Source organism: Henckelia pumila, chromosome 3 (genome assembly GCF_033568475.1).
Source record: "Henckelia pumila isolate YLH828 chromosome 3, ASM3356847v2, whole genome shotgun sequence".
Taxonomy (NCBI): domain Eukaryota; kingdom Viridiplantae; phylum Streptophyta; class Magnoliopsida; order Lamiales; family Gesneriaceae; genus Henckelia; species Henckelia pumila.
Genome location: NC_133122.1, coordinates 156,948,758 through 156,969,856, shown reverse-complemented (window position 1 = coordinate 156,969,856; position 21,099 = coordinate 156,948,758). Strand labels below are relative to the sequence as shown.

The 21,099-nt window shown below is 35.6% G+C and overlaps 1 protein-coding gene across 1 annotated transcript; it reads left to right on the top strand.

Annotated features, from left to right (window-relative positions):
* The first annotated feature begins 992 nt into the window (after positions 1 to 992).
* On the top strand, positions 993 to 19,771 carry LOC140892082 (E3 ubiquitin-protein ligase listerin). The gene is made up of 16 exons (XM_073300825.1): positions 993 to 1,173; positions 1,254 to 1,368; positions 1,498 to 1,560; positions 1,804 to 1,881; positions 2,057 to 2,148; positions 2,800 to 2,902; positions 4,627 to 4,779; positions 5,526 to 6,668; positions 7,755 to 8,221; positions 9,311 to 10,034; positions 10,992 to 11,682; positions 11,957 to 12,987; positions 13,153 to 13,611; positions 13,794 to 14,024; positions 14,153 to 14,531; positions 19,512 to 19,771. Exons 1-15 carry the CDS (start codon positions 1,118 to 1,120, stop codon positions 14,378 to 14,380), a joined length of 5,634 nt encoding a protein of 1,877 aa, XP_073156926.1. The 5' UTR covers positions 993 to 1,117; the 3' UTR covers positions 14,381 to 14,531; positions 19,512 to 19,771.
* The last annotated feature ends 1,328 nt before the right edge of the window (positions 19,772 to 21,099 follow it).

Sequence of the window (21,099 nt, the reverse complement as noted above, 5' to 3'; positions counted from 1 at the left end):
GTTTTTAAAAAATAAAATTAGAGATAAAATATAAAATATACTTGTATTCTGTTGCACACATTGCGTTCTCGTACAATTCGTTTTTCTAACCAAATCAAAAAATAAAAATAAATTGTAAAATTAAAAAAATATAAAAACATATAGCGTTTCCTAACAATATTCACAAAAAACGCAATAGATATATCAATTTTATAAAGTGAGTGACATTTTTGTAAATAAAAAAAATCAAAGGGCATAAAATGAATGTCATTTTGGTACATAACAAATATCTAATGACTAAAAAAGAGAAAGCTATATAAAATAACTAATTTCTCTAATAATTTTGATTTTATTGAAAATTAAGTTACAATTTTATAAAGTGAGTGACATTTTTGTAAATAAAAAAAATCAAAGGGCATAAAATGAATGCCATTTTGGTAAATAACAAACATCTAATGACTAAAAAAGAGAAAGCTATATAAAATAACTAATTTCTCTAATAATTTTTTTTTTATTGAAAATTAAGTTAAAATATAATATTAATTTCAAATTAAATTTCACCAATTAATTAACAGTTAGTTAATTAGATGGTCTATACTATAATAATAAAGTAAGATATTAAAATTTTGGCATTTTAAAGTGCAAAAATTTTATTGATGGATTATATATAAAATAAAAAATATTAATTATTTAAATACTATAATATTTTTTGAAAGAAATGCTATAATTTTAATATCATACATAATTATAAGTTTGAAAAGTCTATCAAGGTTTTGTATATTTTAAAAAAAATGAATATAGATAACTTTATCAAATAATAGAATAAAGTATAATTAAAATTATTATTTTTAGTTGAAGAACAAATTTTTTTTTTGAAAATTAACATCATTATTATTATTATTATTATTATTATTTTGAATTATAAAATTAACATTATTTGAAACGTAAATAAATGTTTTTCCAAGTGTAAATAACATTTATTGTTATTATCATATTATTTTGGTGATGTCCAACACCAACAAGAGAGACCGGAGACTGATGATTCGCACCTCAGCAAGGCAACTCGGAACAAGAAAGGCACTATAAATACCGTAATCGACCTTTGTTTCCGAAGGCGGTGATTAGGGAAGAGAAAGTGATGGGGAGAACCAAAGGAGAAGCTGCAAGAAGCAAGTCTCGCCCCTCTAGCAGCAGGTTTCTATGTAATTTTTTTTTCGGGATTTTGAACAGTGTTTCGGGATTCTTAATCGATGAAAAAAATGAGAGTTTTGCAGTGAGGCTGCGTCGCTATTGCCTTCCAGTGCTACGACGGTGGGATTTGGTGGCTACGTGGGTAGTTCTCGCGTCGACTCTTCACTCGCATCAACCTCTGACGGCTCTACTTTTTTGGTTGGTTTATTTATTTATTTTTATCAAATTCCTTTCTCATTGAAAAGGATGAAGCAGTTGTGGGTTTTGCCTCTGTTACTGGTCATTATTAATGATAGTGATTATCTTTTATTTTGGCGGCGGAAGCAGGAAATCGATGGCGAATTGGCTGTACAGCTGAAGCGGCTTTCTCGGAAAGACCCTACCACTAAGGTAAATGATGTAGAATTCCGCGTGCATGCGTTAAGTATCAGCTTTGTGCACTGGTTATTTATATCATTCGTGCGGTACCTATATTTGACCGATGTTTATAGGTTAACATAGCATTGCACATTGAGAATGACAATGTGGTGCTAAGTTTTTTTTGTGATATTATCTGAAGTGTTGTCCTTTTGGTTCTAGTCGTAAACGAAATACATAACTTGCTTACTGACTTATGTTTGTCCTGTCTCACAGCTTAAAGCTTTGTCATCACTTTCCCAACTTATCGCACAGAAATCGGCATTGGAAATTGTGGCCATTATTCCTCAATGGGTATGCTCATAACTTCATATTTATATGTTTTACCACTTGGTTTGTCAAAGTTCAATTAAATCAAGTATATGGGATGTTTTTACTCAGTTTTCTCTTTCAAAGATAAAAAATATATCTTCATTAGCATCATGTTGGCCCAGATATTCGAAATGTTCTTTTTCTTTTCTTATTGCAGGCGTTTGAATATAGGAAGCTGCTCATGGATTACAGCCGAGAAGTTCGACGAGCTACTAATGATACCATGACTAATCTTGTCACTGTAGTTGGGTATGTGCCCAGTTACCCTAACTCGTATTCATTTACTTTATGACGTGCTTAAATACGGGATGGTGAAACTTGGATTTGTTTGATTTGTCATCAATGTGTCATATAAGACGCGGCGTTAAAAGCTGCCGGATTTCTTTCATTTTTGCTTGATCAGGTTCCAAAAGACCTAATATGCCAGCGCCAATGCATATATGTTCAGTTGATTGTTGACTTATCTTCTGGGTTTACTATTGTTAAAATGTTTAGTGTAGCTTAAAAGTAGAATTAATGTTCAATATGTACTTTCTTTTTACTGTATTATATCTAATGCGAAGGGCAAGATGCTTCAGCTGAATAGGAAGTGATAATTGTGCACAGGACATAGGTCATGACTTCACTTCACTTATTGGAATTTGGGTAAATCACATGAACATAGGTCGGCATGGTTCCCCAAACCCACTCCTCCACCCCTCCATAACTCCCTCCCCCGCGAAACAAAGAACAAAAGAAACAAAATACAACTTATCTATTTTCGTTCCATTTTTCAGAAGAGAGTTGGCTCCACATCTAAAGCCTCTGATAGGACCCTGGTGGTTTTCTCAGTTTGATTCAGTATAAGAACAAAAGGAAAAAAAAACAATGCAACTTATCTATTTTTGTTCCATTTTTCAGAAGAGAGTTGGCTCCACATCTAAAGCCTCTGATAGGACCCTGGTGGTTTTCTCAGTTTGATTCAGTATATGAAGTTTCTCAAGCTGCAAAGCGATCATTTCAGGTTTATTTAGTTTTTTTGAGCATGGGCCTTTCATTTTTGTACACCTACATGATTTGTTTTGTGTTGTTTTTTTTGGTCTCTGTGATAGTAACATTTGCTTATCATGATAAAGGAAGGCGTCTATTGTTTTGTTCTGATTTTCTCTTAAATGATAAGATTTGTGAACATTCAATCAGATTATCTGAGTCGCTAATGCTATAAGCAGACAAACATCTTGACCCTTGAGACTCGAGATTTAAATCTCAGCAAATACTGCAGTAGGCCAAGAAAACTTCCTGCTGGTTAATCTGTTTTGCATCAATTAATTTCTTATCTAGTGGAACTTTGCTGGTGAGGAAAGAGAGAAGATGCATACTTCTGAACTTATACATATGATGCCCTACATCATAAAAGTGCTGTAACTGATGTGATAAAGCTGAGAAAAAAAAACTGAATGTAAATATGTTTAACCCTGCATCGTTCAACTTTATCTGTATGAATCTAAACATGTGTAATGAGAGATCTGTCTTCTATAACTGTATTTGTAGCTTTTATAACTTGAATTGAATTAGACTGATGCAGAATATATTTTAATCCATCTCCGTTGACCCATTTCAATGAATTTCAGTTTGAGAAGAACAGGAATTTTCTGGCCTGGATAAGATTCTAACGAAATACTCCATCCCAAATTGAATGCTTCCCTTTTCCATTCACAGCATCCACATATAATGTTACATTTTTTAAAATTGTAATACTTTTCAGAAGTACCATTGCACCAATAGTAATTATGTCCTTAACAAATAGACTTCAGCATACTAACTTGTTAATTCCTGCAGAAATATTATTTCGAAGTACAAAGCGGCATAATGATATGAACTGAAACAAGTAGTTACTGATTTAAAATTCACAATGAGAACATTAACAAGATTCTGGGTTCTCAGCAGTATGCCCAATGCGCACTTAAGGCATTTAGTTATAGCTCGTCATTTGACCCTCTTAAACTGTTTTTCGATAAATGGTACTTCAGTTCTATGTTTTTCTATTAAATGATATTTCCACGTCAATTTGCGAATTGCGCAGCTGTTCCAACATTTATTTTAGTATCTGAAAAATTTGGTGCCATTGAATTCAATGTTGTCCCCGTCATTGTCGTTTGTTTTGTGATGGTCTTACAATGCTTCTTTCTATCAAAAACTTTGGAAGGAGAGCCGAGTAGTCTACTTTTGGGCACTTTGGTTTGTACAACTGTGGATTGGATAATTCTATTAGCTTGGAGTAATGTATAACTGTATTGTGCTCCAGGAGTGATTTGAAGTTGATCTGTGAATACTGAGAAGTCTAGAACTTTCTGTTGAATTTTGTTAAGAAGTGCGAAGGACTTTTATGATTTTTATATCTTTTGAAATTCCCAGGCAGTTCATTTTATTTCAAAACTGCCACGAAAGTTTTTACTGATACCTATCTTTAGATCCTATTGATGACTTCTCCGATGTTGATAAATTTAAATATCTTACTTATGTTATTTCCTTTTTAACTTGATGCCATGAGGGTGGGTTCCGGTTATTTTATATGTCTATAGGGTTTTGCTTTTTGTTTGTTGGTTTTGTTTTGCTTTGTTTTTTTTGTTTTTATTTATCATTAAGGCTTTCCATCCTGCAATGTACAAAGAAACCTTGTTTCGTATATTAATTAAGCAAAATAAAAAGGATGAAGATGTTTTATTTCATTCAAATATCGTGCCACAGACTGCGTTTCCAGCCCAAGAAAGAAGGCTAGATGCCTTGATGTTGTACTCAAGTGAAATTTTTATGTACATAGAAGAAAATTTGAAGCTTACACCGCAAAGTCTATCAGATAAAGCAAATGCGTCTGATGAATTGGAGGAAATGCATCAACAGGTAATGATGAGTATGATTCTTATTTAATCGAATGATTATAATTTCTGAATGTGCTTTTATACACTTGTTTATTCATTGTAGTGACTGTTTTATTCTAGCATCAAGGCTCAAGCTGGATTTTGGGGATTGTTTTTTTTTTTTATAATTTATCTCGGGCTGAATTTGTGTGTTTTGGCTGTATGGGTAGTCATCGATACTCTTATCTGGGTATAGTCATCAATTATTAAGTCATTACTGGGCTCTCTCTGTCGTAGCAAGGGAGGGGCCTGGGTACATTCACTTGCAGCATCTCCCTGCACACATACTAGTTGATAAACAAAATACGGCTTAGTTTTATTTTTCAAAATTTGTGAAGTAGAGAATAATAGTCAGAGGTTGCCCTGTTGTACTTTCTGTGGAGTGTTCCGGGGAAAACTAATTATGCTCATTGAATTACTTATTCTTGTTTATGTTAAATCAATATTTTCTTGTTGATGATTGTATTTTTTGTGCTCAAGTGCATAATTTTGTTGACCTCTTAATTTTCTAATTGTTTGGACAGGGGAAAATGATAAGCTGAAATAGTTTTGTCATGTTTTTCTCATGTTTGTTTTGGTTCTTCACCATTTAATGTTGATGATTCATAACCCGTTTAAATATTTTCCTCGCTGATGTCATATGGCCTTGTAACTGATAAGAATTATGTCCCTGGCTCATCTCTTCTCTCTCTGATAACAAGCATTCATTTCAATTTTATTGTTTTACAGGTGGTTTCTTCATCACTACTGGCACTAGCAGCAATTCTTGATGTTATCCTCTCCCCACATTCTGAAAGGTCTGGCTCAGAAAATATATCTGGTGAATCAAAGCTTGCCATAAAGGCTAGGACCAAGGCTGCTTCTTCAGCAGAAAAGTTATTCTCAGCTCATAAATATTTTCTGAACTTTCTGAAGTCTCCAACCCCAGCTATAAGGTCAGCTGCATATTCGATGATTAGAAGCTGTATAAAAAACATACCTCATGCTATCAGTGAAGGGGATATGAGAACATTAGCTGCAACTATACTTGGTTCTTTCCAGGAAAAGAATCCAGCTTGCCATTCATCCATGTGGGACACGGTGTTACTTTGGACTAAAACTTTTCCAGACAGTTGGACTTTTGTGAATGTCCAAAAAACTATTCTAAGCCGGTTATGGAATTTTCTTAAGAATGGATGTTTTGGATCTCAGCAAGTGTCTTATCCAGCGCTGCTTTTATTTTTAGAGATAGTGCCTTCAAAAGCAATCGCCAAAGATAGTTTTTTTCTTGACCTTTTCCAGAACTTCTGGGAGGGGAGAAACCTGGCTTGTTCTTCAAATGCAGACCGGCTGGCATTTTTCCTGGCAGCGGAGGAATGTTTCCTTTGGGGGTTGAGAAATGCTTCTAGGTATTGTGATGAAGTAGACTCCGTTTATTCTTACCAGTGTTCCCTTGTTGATGATATTTTGTTGGGGCTTCTGTGGCACGAGTATCTGCAGGTTTCTGGGTTAAAAAATAAGGACTTAGCCTATGCATCATGTACTTCTAATAGAGCAAATAATAGCATCCAACCTATTCACAAGGACTCAAGAGAAGCAATGAACTGCTCTCATTCTCCGGATTATGAGAAAAGCCTTGGGACCTGCATAATTAAAATCCTTTCAGGCATTAACTTTCTACAGCGTGATCTGCTTCTGATCTTCCGTTCAAGATTTCAAGCAGATTGTCTGGATATATTTCAGAAAATGGAGTGTTCCCTATATGTGGAATCTTTTGTTAATTTTTTTGTATTACTGGGCCAACATGCCATGAAGAGAGAAAAAGAGACGTGGCCCTTGTTCGACTTGGTGGGACCCACATTGAAAAAGGTCTTTTCTATTATTGGGACAAGTGTAAGTTATACTAAGAAAGTTTATTCACTCTTCATACTTTGGTTTGAAACAGTTTGATGCTTCTATTGACCTTGTTTATTTGTGAAAAGTCCACTTATCTTTTAAATTAGAGGTCACTATGCTACACGAACATATGATCCCCGGATGCAGACATGACGACTTGAGTTTTTAAAAAAATCTTTGACCATGACAATTCAATGGCTTGACTTTAAAATTGAAGACATAATACACGAGGCTAATTTATTTTGTGAAGCATCCATGCATCATATGTTTCAACATGTTTTATGACTGTTGTCTCATAATTGGACTCTAGGTAACAAAATATGCCAAGTATTTTGTACGCATGTGTTCGTTATTTTATATTTATATTAAATTTTGGTCATGTAGAGTGTAAAACATGTACTGAGTGTTACCAGGTGTTATGTCGAGCATTTAGAAGTGTTCGCACGGCCTAGATAGGAATATATGAGGTATTTGAAGAGTCAACTTCGACAATTGCTTCTTTTCCGAAAAAGAAATGTGGGAGCTCATTTTCATACATCAGTTACCACACGGCAAAGGGAGTCCAAGGGGCAGGGCCATGGGATCTTGTCATGGACAGACATGAATATGGCTTTTGGTAATGTCATTAGTGTATGAGAAACTGATTGAGTTGGTTCTGAGTTGTGCAACCACATAGGTTGTAGTATGGGCCGTTGGATTGATTAAAACTTAATTTCTTGAATTGAAATGATTGTCATTGATGATGATAAAATTTATTAATTTCTCTTGTTTGGAGATTCAAGATCCATTTATGTGCTGGATTTACCACTTCTCCATATATTTTATATCTGCAAACTCTTTTCGAATAAGATTGTTGATGATATCACGTTTACTTTCTTTATAAACAAGGATCGCCATGCTGCTTTTCTCATTGGTTTGATGAACCTGTGTTACAACTGGATTTTATGAAAATGACTGACTAAGCTTTCTGTTGCATAATCTTACCCTTGTATGTTTTTTTTTGTTCTCGCATTATTATGTTCTTCTCATCTTCAATGGCAAGGAAGATTATTCACTACATCTCTAAACCAATTTTTGAATCAGGACTCACCAGATCCAGTGACGCTTGTATTAGTTGCTGTCTCTATATTTGGATCACGTGAGATAGTTCGTGAACTCATGGGCGTCGAGCTGGGAACAGAGCAGTTTTTACAATACTTCAACAAAGATATTATCCCTTGGTGCTTGAAAAAATTTAGTCCCTCGACTGACGTCCGGGTGGATCTCTTGCTTGCTTTACTTCTTGATGTGAGCTTCTCAGAACAGTGGGATGCAATTGTTACATATTTAGTGAATTGTAAAGATTCTGACACTAGTCCTAGTATGATGAACAGAAACCACATAGATGTCTTCACTATTCTAATGGAGAAGGTCAGGGATAGAACTGCAAAGATTATTCATAAGTCAGACTCCTGTGAAATTGACTGGCATCATGAACTTTTAGACTCGCTGGTTGTCTCCGTTGTCTGTTCTGTTCCTCTATTTGAACATTCTATTGCTCGATTTTTATGGTACGTAAAGTGAAACATTTTCTCCATATGTCATGCATAGTTTTTATTCTTTTTGAAATGCCATTGAATTTCTCCTTAGCTACAGGTTTTCTTTAGATCTTTTGAGCATTTACTGTGTTAATCTTGTTGTGTCTATTATGAGCGTCAAGATGCGCTTAGATTCATGTGGAGGACAATATGCCCTTGTTACATTTACTATTTCCATTGACAAACGATATCGACAAAACAACAATTTATCAGAAAGAATGTTGATGCCTAATGATCTCTCTTTTGCTGCAAGTAAACATTTAAGTGTGACCATGAGAGATTTTATACGCATTAGTGTAGTAGCTTGCTTGTCTGGCAGCCTAGATTCCCACAGGGTTGTTTACATCAGACTTGTTTGTGCTGAAAATCAGTTCCTTATTTGTAGCAGTTGAACCAAGTAGTGTATTACGTTGGAAACGACAAGATATTGAAATCATTCAGGGAAATTCATTGGCTCTGGAAACTAGTTGGTGCTTATGACACGATTTAGCTGCTATTGTTTTGGGTTATAGTAGTTTCATCAGATGAGATTCTTCGAGGCAACGGAAGAATGACGAGTACTAGTATTATTATTATTTTGAAATCAGAATGAAGAGTATTATTGTATAAACAATTATTGTGATTTTTTGAATTTAATTAAATATTAATTGTGAATTAAGTTCCGCGTGCTTGTTTTATGAGCTAGTATAGCAAACTTAATGTCATTTTGGTCTTCATACTCTTCCTTATCGATCAACGCCCCCACTATTTTTGTGTTCCTTGTATTTGTAAATTGTTGATTACTCGAGCATTGGAATTGGCCCGGTGACAGAATTCATTTTCTTACAGAATTCATTTTCAATAGCTAGTAACTGCCCTTTTATGGATTAGCTGTATGAATAACGCCGTTTATTTGTTTGTCTTGTATTTGTTGGTGATAAAAGGTCTGCTAAAGTTAAAAATTTTAGTTCATGGAAGATCAATAAATATTATGTGTTGATTAATATTTTAGTGAGCCTTGAGATGCTACTAAATATCCTATTAAAATAATCTTAATCTGCATTTGCAAATATTGCGTGACAGTGCTGCAATTGGCGGAAGATCTGAAGATGATAAAATTTCCTTTGTATCACAAAACACATTAATTCTGGTTTTTGAGGAAGTATTTAGAAAGCTGATGACTTTCATGATGGATTCTCCTTTCATTTGGGTCCAGGATGTCTGTTCTATGTTACTTATGGGTGGAAGTTATCGTGACTGGAGGCTGAAATCTTCTAATAATCTGCTGGAAACAGCATATTTTATTTTGGATATTCTCAATGGCAGTCTTTTTTGTTTGAAGATTCTTAATACTGAAAGTGAGGTAGTTCAAGGCATTTTATCTGCAGTATTTATCATTGATTGGGAATTTAGCTGGATCACTGTTTCGAAGGACCAACTTGATGAAGATGAGCTAGGAAAAATGGAGGCTAGGTTTGGCGTTTGTGACGCTGTCCATGCTTTTTGCGGCAAAGTTTGCGATCAATTCATGGAAAGCATTGGATTAAATGGCCAGAAAAGCTTGGGATCTGTATTGATTCAGTTGATAAAACGGCTGGCAAATTTGAATAATGGATTTGATTCTGATGGTTTTATATCTTTCTGCTGCCAGAGGGTGCTGGATATTTTTGAATTTTTATGCAAAGACCAAGTTGAGGAACAAAAGTTATTGGATCAGTTGCTTTGCGAGAGTGATTCATGGCCTCTGTGGATCATATCAGGTGCTAGCACAGGAGCCAGATTGGAAACTGAAATTGCTTCTCTCCAAGTGAGTTGAATTTGTGTTTCTTCTGTTTATTACAAGATAGGTGTATTTTTTGCAGATTTTACGTACTTGAACTGATCCCTTCTATTTAAAAAATTCTCCATGTATAGCATTTGTAATCCTTAATGTATTTGTCGTGGACGATTGATTATTTTATGTTATTCATTAAATAAAAGCTGAGCTTGCCTTTGTATGATCTGTTGGATGAAATATTAAATTTGCTTCAAACTTCCCTGGGGCAGGAGAAATGTGTTTTGCCTATTGAAATACTACTTCATATGTTCTGTTTGACCATAGGTTCTGTTGACTATTCCCACCTTTCTAGCAGTTTTGTTACTTATTGTCAGTAGGCATATGGATAGTGCTTGTATGGAATTTGTACTAGCTTTGCCATTTTTATTCACAATACAGAAGTTATTACTTATCTTTTGGCAGAAGGGGTGAGGTTACAAAAACATGTAAAAATATAGATTTTTGTTCATGAGTAAATGTTATTTATTTATGTTTGGCATATTATCAACTATCGCAGATATGTGTTCTTTCATTTTTTTCATAATTTCATTTGAATTGATGCTACTACAAAAAAGCAAAATAATATGAATTGGGATCATGAGGTACTGGAGTGCCTCATATACTATGTGGCACTTGTTTAATTTCTTCTCTTTTCATTTATCAATATTATAAATTTTTATTTATATTTGCCAAATTTTTAATCAATTTCGTTTTGGAAGTTGATAAAAGTGAGCTGGATGTTAGATGTTTTTTGTTCGAGCTTGAAAAATGAGGTTCCGTAGTGATATTGGCTAACTGACCTCTCAGTTATTATCTTATAAATTCTTTCGCATTTATAATTTTTTTAATTGCATTGTAATATATTTTCCTACCATATGGTAGATTCTTAGTAATTGCGCACACGTTCTACAAGATATTTAAACTGACAATCTGAATATACTTTTCTAGGAATCCAAAAATGCAAATTTTGTTGCGTTAGTTGACAAGCTAATATCAAACATTGGGTTTGATAGAGTCGTTGCTGGTGCTATTACGACAGAAACAACTTCATCGATCAACAGTCATTTTCTAGACTCGTCAATTAATAGATCTATTTATTCCCGCCCTTGGTTGGCTGCTGAAATCTTGTGCACGTGGAAATGGCTTGGAGGCAGTGCCTTGCACTCCTTATTAACTCCATTATGCGAATACATAAAGAATGGAGACTCTAGCTTTTCAGATTCTGTTTTCAATATTTTACTTGATGGTGCTCTTGTACATGGATATGGTAGTGGATTAAATCTCTTATGGACTGCTTCTTTTGATGAGGTAGAAGCTGTTCAAGAGCCATTTTTGAGAGCTCTTATATCTTTACTTTCTGCTTATTTTCAAAATAACGTGTGGGGAAAGGAGAGAGCGATTTCGCTCTTCAATCAGCTTTTAAACTTGCTCTGTGTTGGTGATACCACAAACTTAAATTGTTTGAGGATACTTCCATCGGTTATGAATGTACTTGTTAGAACATTAAAAACTTTGTTTGAAGATTGCGCTAATGGTCAGAGTGACACTTCCAGCCAAAATGAATTGCATCAGCCTATAGTAGACTGGCTCAGGAGAGTTGCATCTTTCCCTCCACTGAATGCATGGAAGCCAGGAGATGGTAGGTCTCAATTACTTTCTATCAACGTAACATGAAATGCATGAAAAAGATGTACGCTTCATTGTGTCTTTGAATTATGACTGACAAGGCTACTCATGAAGAGAGATGAAATCCAGTGTTTCACCTCTTTTACCTCGAGTCTTGGGATTGAAACTTTATTTTTCAGTAACTAATGACAAACCTGATTGCATATCTGTTCTATATGGAAATCTGCAATTATGGTGGTTATTTTAGTTATATTCTAAATTTTCTTTCTTCATTTCAATCTACTTAGGTCTAGATATGGAGGACTGGTTCCAATTGATTGTATCCTGTTTCCCCGTTAAAGTTATAGATAGGATGCATGCTATAAAAGCAGAGAGATATGCCAGCCCCATCGAGAAAGCTTTTCTGTATGAGTTATTTCAGAAGCAGAGGAATGATGGGCTATCTGTTGGAAATAAGCTGCCATTGGTGGAGATGTTATTGTCAAAGTTGATGGTGATTGCGGTTGCTTATTGCTGGGAAGATTTTGATGACGATGATTGGAAGTTTGTTCTTCATCGGTTGAGGTTTTGGATCGAATCAGCAGTTGTTATGATGGAAGAAAGTGCTGAAATTGTGAATGACACTGTTACGAGTGGTGGTAATGATATAAATGTTACTTTCAGTATTATTGAGAATGCTGTCGAAACCAAGGACCCTTTTCCTATAGAACTTGCCAGAAATGCACTTGTTGCATTCTCTCTGCTCCGTGGCCCCATGGAACCTGAATCAAAGGATTCTGAAAATTTAAATCCTTTGGCAGACGAGAGATGGGAGTTTATCATGGATAGAATGTTGGAAAGTATTCTTCGTTTATTCTTTTCCTCTGCTGCTGCTGAGGCTATTGCAGATTCGTGTTGCTCTGAGGCTTCATATATTGTTGCATCATCTCGAGTTAATCATCCTCAGCTCTGGGAGTTAGTTGCTTCATGTGTTGTTCAGTCCAGTTCACATGCAAGAGAGAAAGCTATGAAAGCGATGGAGATTTGGGGGCTCAGTAAAGGGCCTATCAGTTCACTTTATTCTTTGGTTTTTTCATGCAACCCTCATCCCGCTATGCAGTATGCAGCTTTTGTGCTTCTTTCGAATGAGACAATGGCACAATTAGCTTTGATACCAGATACTGATTTGATGTTAAATAATGGTATTTCTAATAAAGAGGTCTCTCACAATCTTGATACAACTTCAGTGGAAATTATGCATTTGAGGGAAGAAGTTTCTTGTAAATTACAAATATTACCTGGCAAGCTTCTTCAGATGGATTTTTTGGCACATGATCGGGTAAGTTATATATTAGATAGGTTTTAGCTGCATGGTTTTTATGTTGTCTAAAATGTATCACCGTCTTTTAGAAATCATCCAACATTTGCTCCATTGGGATGCTTTGATTTGTGAGTTTTCAAATGGCTATGTTGGTAACTCTCTCATGCTTTGTGTAATTTACAGGTGAACGTATTCCTTGCTTGGTGTTTGCTGTTGTCACATTTAGCTTCCTTGCCATCATCATCATCTTTGAGAGAGAGGATGATTCAATATGTACAAGATTTTACGAATGCAACAGTACTCGATTGCCTTTTCCAACACATTCCGTTGGAGCTATGCATGGGCAACAACTCCAGAAAAAAAGAAGTTGAAATTCCAGCAGAAGTATCTGAAGCAGCAAGTGCTGCAGTGCGTGCTATCACTTCTAGTTCAGTGTTGTTTTGTGTAGAATCACTTTGGCCCATTGGCCCCAACAAAATGGCTTCTCTAGCTGGTGCTGTATTTGGGTTGATGCTTCATAATCTTCCTGCCTATGTTAGAGGTTGGTTTAGCGAAATACGGGACCGTTCGGTGTCATCTGCTATCGAGTCTTTCACAAAAGCATGGTGTAGCCCAACATTAATTTCGAATGAATTATCTGAGGTTTACTCAAGTTTCCTTCTTTTCATTTGTTTTATTTATATATTTTCTATCATTCATTTGATTCATTGCATCACCGGTTCCACTAATAAATAAATAATGAATAATTTTTTAAGAGAACACCCCACACACAATGCCTGCTCTTAGCATGGCCTATATATCTGAAGCATTTTGGTTTATTGCAGATCAAGAAAGCTAGTTTTGCTGATGACAATTTCTCCGTTAGTGTGAGTAGATCAGCTAATGAGATTGTTGCCACATATACAAAGGATGAAACTGGAATGGATCTAGTAATTCGCCTTCCGCAGTCTTACCCTTTGAAGCCTGTCGATATAGATTGCACTAGGAGTCTCGGCATTAGTGAGGTGAAGCGGAGAAAATGGTTGATGTCATTGATGTCTTTTATTCGCAATCAGGTATTTCAAGTGCAAGCATCATATTGCACAATCAATCTGGTGCTCGGTGTTGTATTTTTCTTGCATTGAGCATAAATGTACATAAATCCATTGTTGGTAATGCTGATTGTGCATGTTTGAATGTACAGAATGGAGCCTTGGCAGAAGCAATAAGAATATGGAAAAGTAATTTTGACAAGGAATTCGAAGGCGTTGAAGAGTGTCCTATATGTTATAGTGTTATCCATACTGTGAACCATAGCCTACCTCGTCTTGCTTGCAAAACCTGCAAGCATAAATTTCACTCAGCCTGCCTTTATAAGTGGTTCTCAACTTCTCACAAATCCACTTGTCCGTTGTGCCAATCTCCATTTTGATCCGAATCCCAGAGATAAAAAGTTGAATGTGGTCTTGCTGAACATTTTAATGCCCTTCGAACCCATCCTTCAAACAAGTATACAATCTTTCCTTGTGTATGCTAGAGCTTCTCGGAATTGAAGGAAATCATATGGCTGGTGTTTCTGGCAGGTGCTATTCTATTTGTTACTACGTTTAACTCTTATTTCCCCCCCCCCCCTCCCCCCGGTTATTTCATTATTTAACTTTTTTTAGAACAGTTGTCGGTATAAGTCTGGTAGGGCCATTTCCCTTTATTTATACATCGAATCTTTGAATTTTATTACGTGCTGAAATGAAATTTAGTAATCAATATTTTGTACAAAATTTTGAAGACGATAGCAAAAACTTAAATAATTCACAATAATAAAACAGATTATTATTTGTGGATAATTGGCGCATTGTATACTCTGAACACAATCATTGGCATTAGAAGCAGTCTGTACTTTATTCCATCACGGCCTCCTGGGCTGGAGGAAGGTTTTTCCATCCTTCGTCTTGAACTGGACTATTTCCTCTTCTCCTTCTAGTAGACTGGTTAATCACGGTGCAATTTAGATAGTTATCTTACTAAATTCAAATCGAATTTCTGTGTACCGTTCGTTTTGAAAATCTCTATTTTTTAAATGTAAAAGTGGATATCTATTGCAGTTCTTTTTTTATTAATAGAGAGTACTAAAAAAACTTAGCTTTGGAATAGAACTACAAATTAAGTTGGTAATGAGATATTAAATGCAGTTATAATGTCTTTCGAATAAAAATATAGTCTAAATTATATAAAAATAATGTTAAATGTGCGTGAGTCATGGATGAGAGGGTAATAGAATTAATGGAAATTTGGATAATATCATTTGTGATATATATTTATCACTTCTATCTATCTATATTAACTGCTTGTGGTAGGTTATGTCATACCATTTTTTGTCTCCAAAATACTCTTACCCATAACTATAATAATTTTTTTAAATAAATAAATAATCAAAAATTAATAACAAAAAAAAACATTAAATATAAAATTACTCAATTTTTAATAAATTATATTTTATGTAAAAGTTTGTTATACACGACAAAAAATTAATTCATATGTACACATTGTGTCATATGTTTACTAGTTAATATTTTTTTTTAGAGAAGTTTACTAGTTACTATTAAAACAAGAGAATGTTAGAAAAATAGTTTGGTACTTTTATGTGATCGATCTTACCGTCTTAGACAATCTTAATAAGTTTTGAACGTCAGTTTTTCACAAGCGGAAAAAATTTTAATTTCTATATTAATCTTCAAAATATGAGGGGAGGTGGTTTAAAAAAAAAAAAATTTTGAGAGAATAAAACGGCTAATTTGCGGGAATTGCCCTTTCTTTTTCTTTTCTTTTTTTTCTCTTTTCGAAAAATTATTTTTTTTTTATTTTTTTTGCTTCACATGCAAAGCATGTGCTTGAAAACTAGTATAAATTATCGGTAATTTGGTGGTCAGTCCATAAACCCAAACATAAAGTCATCTTCAGTCCCTTGTCAGAAAAAAAAATTGTTTAAACTCCTTGGGCTCACATGTTTTTTTCGGATGAAATTCGGTACAAAACGTTGAAAATATGGTACGAATACATGATATTTGAGTATCAACTGTTTCAAATCTGGTACAAATGTATGATTTTTGAGTGCTCAAATATGTAAACAAATATTGATATTAATAACACATTTGTCTTCTTTAGATGAAAATCGGTACAAAATATCAGAAATACGATACTATTATATGATATTTGAGTATCAAATGTGTTAGATCTGGTACAAATATGATCTTTGAGTACTAAGAAAATATTGATATTAATGACACATTTATCTTATTTGGATGAAAATCAGTACAAAACATTGAAAATATGATACTAATATATGATTTTTGAGTACCAAATGTGTTAGATTTGGTACAAATATATGATTTTTGAGTATTCAAACATATATTGAAAGTTCATATTAATAAATATGTTCACATTTTATACTCAAAATCTTATATTTTTTATACCGATCTTGAACAATTAGTGCTCGAATATCATGTATCCGTACCTTATTTTCAATGTTTTGTACTGACTTTCTATGATTTTTGAGTATTCAAACATATGTTGCAAGTTCATATTAATAAAGATGTTCAGGTTTTATACTCAAAATCTTATTTTTTATATTCGATCTTGAACAATTAGTTTCCGAATATCATGTATTTGTACCATATTTTCAATGTTTTGTACCGATTTTCATCCGAGAAAAATATGTGGGCCCATAGAGTTTAAACAACATTTTTTTAACAAGAAACTGAGCATGTATTTATGTTTGGGTTCAAGGACTGAACACCAATTTACCCATAAATTATATGTTAGTGATTGATTTGATTGATAAATCATTGTAGCGTTATTATTATTATTATTTTATCTATCAATCTCGTGACCCTACAAATAGAGGTGTTAGTTGAAATAATACAACACTTAATTCTCTCTTCATTTCTTTCATCTTCTGTTATTAACTTATAACACGTATAAATTATATGTAGATTTATTTGATTGGTAAGCTATAGTATAAATTGTATGTAGGTGATTTATTTGATTGGTAAGCTATTGTGATGCCCCAAAAAATATTTGGGTATGGTTTGACCTGAACCCGATAACCCATACTCCGAAAAAATGTCTCAAAGCCCATTTAATCTTTCCATGTGTAGAAGTCCAAGCTAAAAAGAGCCCATTCAATACAAAAGGGAGAGCCCATGGCCCTAACCACCCTAACACCTGAGCCCATTGGGCCGAGCCATGACTGGGGAACATAGAGGCCCGTCCCGGGCCCAACATGCATAAACTTAGATATCGGAAATATGTGAGGATATTTAACAAATAAATATAAGCTACAACAAATTCGAGATTTGATCGGATTATTAAGTCGGCTCAAGAATAGTGTAAGAAAAACACCTAGTAGCAGTTCTTTAAGTCATTTAAAGTAGCACTTTTAAAACTTTTACACACACACAATTAAATACCTACATTTCTAATTCCCAAACCCTAATACAAAAAAAAAAAAAAAATTAGAACCCTTTCCCCCCAACCTCACTTAGCCGCCACACACATCTTCTCTCCCCCTCAAACTCACGCCTCTCACCCTTTTCCCTTCCAACCTCACGGCTTCAGCTCCTCCACCGCCTGCAGCCACCGCCACCGCCGCCGTCGTCCCGCCTCCCCACCGATCGGAAAAGTCAACCTTAGGTGCTAGAGAAGGCTGTCTCCTCGAGTCCAGCCCTCTTTTCATCTCTTTTTCTTGGTTTGTTTAACCCTAAGGCAAGTATAAGCTATTTCCTTGGCCACCTAGCAAAGATATTATGTGTATGCTTTGATTTCCTTCATGTATTTCGAGTTTGGTGAATTTTTGAGTTTGAATTTTGAATTTTTGAACAAAATCGGTAGGGTTCAAGTTATACCTTCGAAATATATATGTGTTCTTGGTGTTGAAATGAACTATGTTATGTGGGTTGATGAATTCTTGAAAGAACTTGCAAGATTTCAAAATTTCAGCTTGTGTCATGGTGTGTTTATGCTCATTTTCTGAATTTTTGGATGAATGGTGGTTAAGGGGCTGTGTAGGCTAGTTGATTTGGAGTCTAAATGGTGTGTTGAATGAGGTTTTAGATGGTTAGAAGGGCTGGAGGTGAGGGGATTGTGGGCTGGAGTGTGGTCGTGTGGGAGAGGATTTCTGGTTGGGGCAAATCGGCTAAGAATTTGACTTTGAGATAGCTTCGGGTTTGAGACCTTGGCTCGAGGTTTCAACGTGGTCTAAGGGAAGTTAATAGAGTCGGTTTGTAGGCTGAAAGTTGGAAAATTCATTCGGTGAAATGTCCGTAAGAGATTATGATAGTAGTGGACTTGTGCAGATTTTTGACATCCCTTTGTTTTGCCTCGAGTTCGGTTCTGGTGGTTGGATTAAGAGGTCTGGACAGGGAGTGGCTTGTTCATATTTCAATTCTATGATGTGGTGGTCGTGTCGGTTCAATTTGGAAGCCATTCGGTTAAGTTTTAGGTAGGCTAAGGGGAATTAAGTTAAGGTGGTTAGTGCAGATTTTTAGTGGAGTTTAAAGGTTGTCCGGGAACCCTATTGGAACAGGCTGCTTGGGTTTACTCCAGAGGTTAGAGTCTGGTTCTTGGGTTAGTTTAGGGTGTGTAGAAGATGTCGGTTCAAGCGGAAGCCAATTCGGTTAAGGAAAGTTTGAGTTATGGGTTTTTTGGTTTGAACGCTCGTGATAAGCCTCGGTTGAGGTGAAAGGGGAGTTTTAGTTGATTAGCTTAGCCTAGGGGCAGCCACTTAACCATTATTTTTCCTTGATTTAAAACATATTTTCATCTTCTAAAGTTGCGTATTTGAGTGATTGGTTTCAAAGAAATTTTCATTTGAGTTGAGTAAGTTTTTAAGCAAGTTGAGTACAAGACCTTTATGCTTGTTGAGTAAAGTAAAAGTTTGAAGTTGAGTTAAAGTAAAAGTTTTGAATGAAGAAAGTTGATTGTGACGTTATACGTGTAGGGAGGGGCTGAGAGACGTCTTGGTTTCCCTACCACCCAGACATGTAAGGAGGGGCCGTGAGAAATCTTGGTTTCCTTACCAACCAAACGTGTAAGGAGTGGTCGGTAGAAATCTTGGTTTTCTTATCAACCAGACGTGTAAGGAGGAGCCGGGAGAAATCTTGGTAACCTTATCATAGAGGGCAATGTGGGGCCGGGAGAAATCTCGGTTTTCTTGCCGGCATAGTACTGTAGCCATTGATCGATCAAAACAAAGAGGATCACAATCGAGGATCTAAATTCACAGAGGAAAGTTCAAAGTTAAAGTTTATGAAAGTTTATGCTTAAAGACATGAGTAAAGTTAAAGTTTCAAGCGTGAGTTTGAGTTAAAGTTGAGTGAGTTCATTGTTTGCGATTTCTTTAAAGTTCTAAGTCTTGTCTACATTTAACTTCAAGCATTTTTCTGAGTAAAGTTTCAAAGTATTTTGAGTACAATTATTTTAAAAGTCATATGCATGTATTATGTATTTTTCGTTATTACATGCTTATACTTGTTGAGTCTTTAGAATCACTACTTTGCTTGGTGCAGGTTATACTTTCGTTGAGATCGAGGGGCATGACTCTTGAGTGGAACGATGCGGGCTTGGCACATCCCTCCGACCTATGCTAGTCATCCGCAGATGTTATTTAAACATATAATTTTGATGTCTTTTATTTTGTATTTTGGTTAGATGTAAATTTAATAATTTCTAGATCAGTTTTGTCGGCATGTTAAACTATTCGATTGTTAGACTTTGATGTTTATGATTGAACCACTTTCATTAGTTTCATGAACGTTTCTAGTTTCGAATTTCTATCTCGTTTGTTTGCATCCTTAGTGTGTTTGTTGAGACAGGTGGATTTTAAGAGTTGTAGATAGGTCATGCCGAAATTTTTTGAAAAATTCAGCATTCTTTTAATATATTTTAAATATTAGAGGTTAGTTGGTCATTTCATCTTATGGTTTGACGCATTCATTTTTGCTCACATATTCACTCACTTTTATTCTCGCTTTATTACGCTCTTCATCTTTTGAGCACTGACTTAGGCATCGGAGTGGTCACGTCGAAAACACCTTCGGTTCCCCCTAACGTAGTTTCTGTCTGTTCAAAACCACGTCATACCCGACCTGACCCGCTTTGTGAGAGATTTGAAGATCCGCTCTACTAGACCGAACACGAGATAAAATTTGGTATCATCAATTGGCGCCGTCCATGAGAATTTGAAGAAGAAAGAGTCGAGATGGCTGAACAAAATGGAGGAAACCCACCCGTCGATCCGGCAGTACTTAATCACTGGTTGCTGACTCTGTTGAAAGGGTTTTAGCAGATAGGGAGAGGGCCAACCCACCTCCCCCCAATCAAGATGCACAGTTGGAGGAGATCAAAAGACTTAAGGAGGAGATGGAACTCTTGAAGAAGAAGAAATCTGGGTATCTAGTTATGCCACTCCGGAACGTCCCTTTTTCCCCTGAAATACTGGATGCAAAACTCCCCAAGAATTTCAAGTTTTCACACATTGGAGAATACGATGGAAAAGGTGATCCGGAAGAGCACCTGTCCCGCTTTGAAAACGCTGCCCTGTTATACAAATATTCCTACCCAATTAAATGTTGGGTTTTCCTAACTACTTTGATAGGGGCAGCCCAGCAATGGTTCAACCTACTCCGTCTAGGAGATATTCGTGAGTTCAAGGATTTCAGCAAAGCCTTCCTTTGCCATTTTGCCGGTAGCAAGAAGCACCCTACAACCACTTTCAACCTATTCGCATTCAAGCAACAAGGGCAAGAGGGCTTGAGGGCGTATATTCGAAGATTTAGTGCCCTAGCCCTCGAGGTACCGGCTGCCACAACCGATTTACTCATCAGTGCTTTCATCAAAGGGCTCACTACCGAGGATTTTCTAAAGTTGTTGATAAAGAAACCGTCCGTTGCGTACGAATAATTACTAGCACGCGCTGAGAAATATGTGAATTTAGAAGAAATACAAGCCTCTCGAGTGTATAAGAAGAGAGATCAGCACATAAGTCTTAAAAGAGTCAGGCCGCACGTCCTACCCCAGAGGAGTGGACCAACACCTCGACCCAAACTACTGGGATAGTTCACCTCTTTTACGCCTTTAAGGATGAGCAAGACTCGA

Excerpts from the sequence above, each read along its gene's own strand:
- LOC140892082 (XM_073300825.1), top strand. The coding sequence starts at position 1,118 with ATGGGGAGAACCAAAGGAGAAGCTGCAAGAAGCAAGTCTCGCCCCTCT. Across the intron at positions 1,174-1,253 it reads TCTCGCCCCTCTAGCAGCAG|TGAGGCTGCGTCGCTATTGC; the intron begins GTTTCTATGTAA and ends AGAGTTTTGCAG. Across the intron at positions 11,683-11,956 it reads TGCATGGAAGCCAGGAGATG|GTCTAGATATGGAGGACTGG; the intron begins GTAGGTCTCAAT and ends CAATCTACTTAG.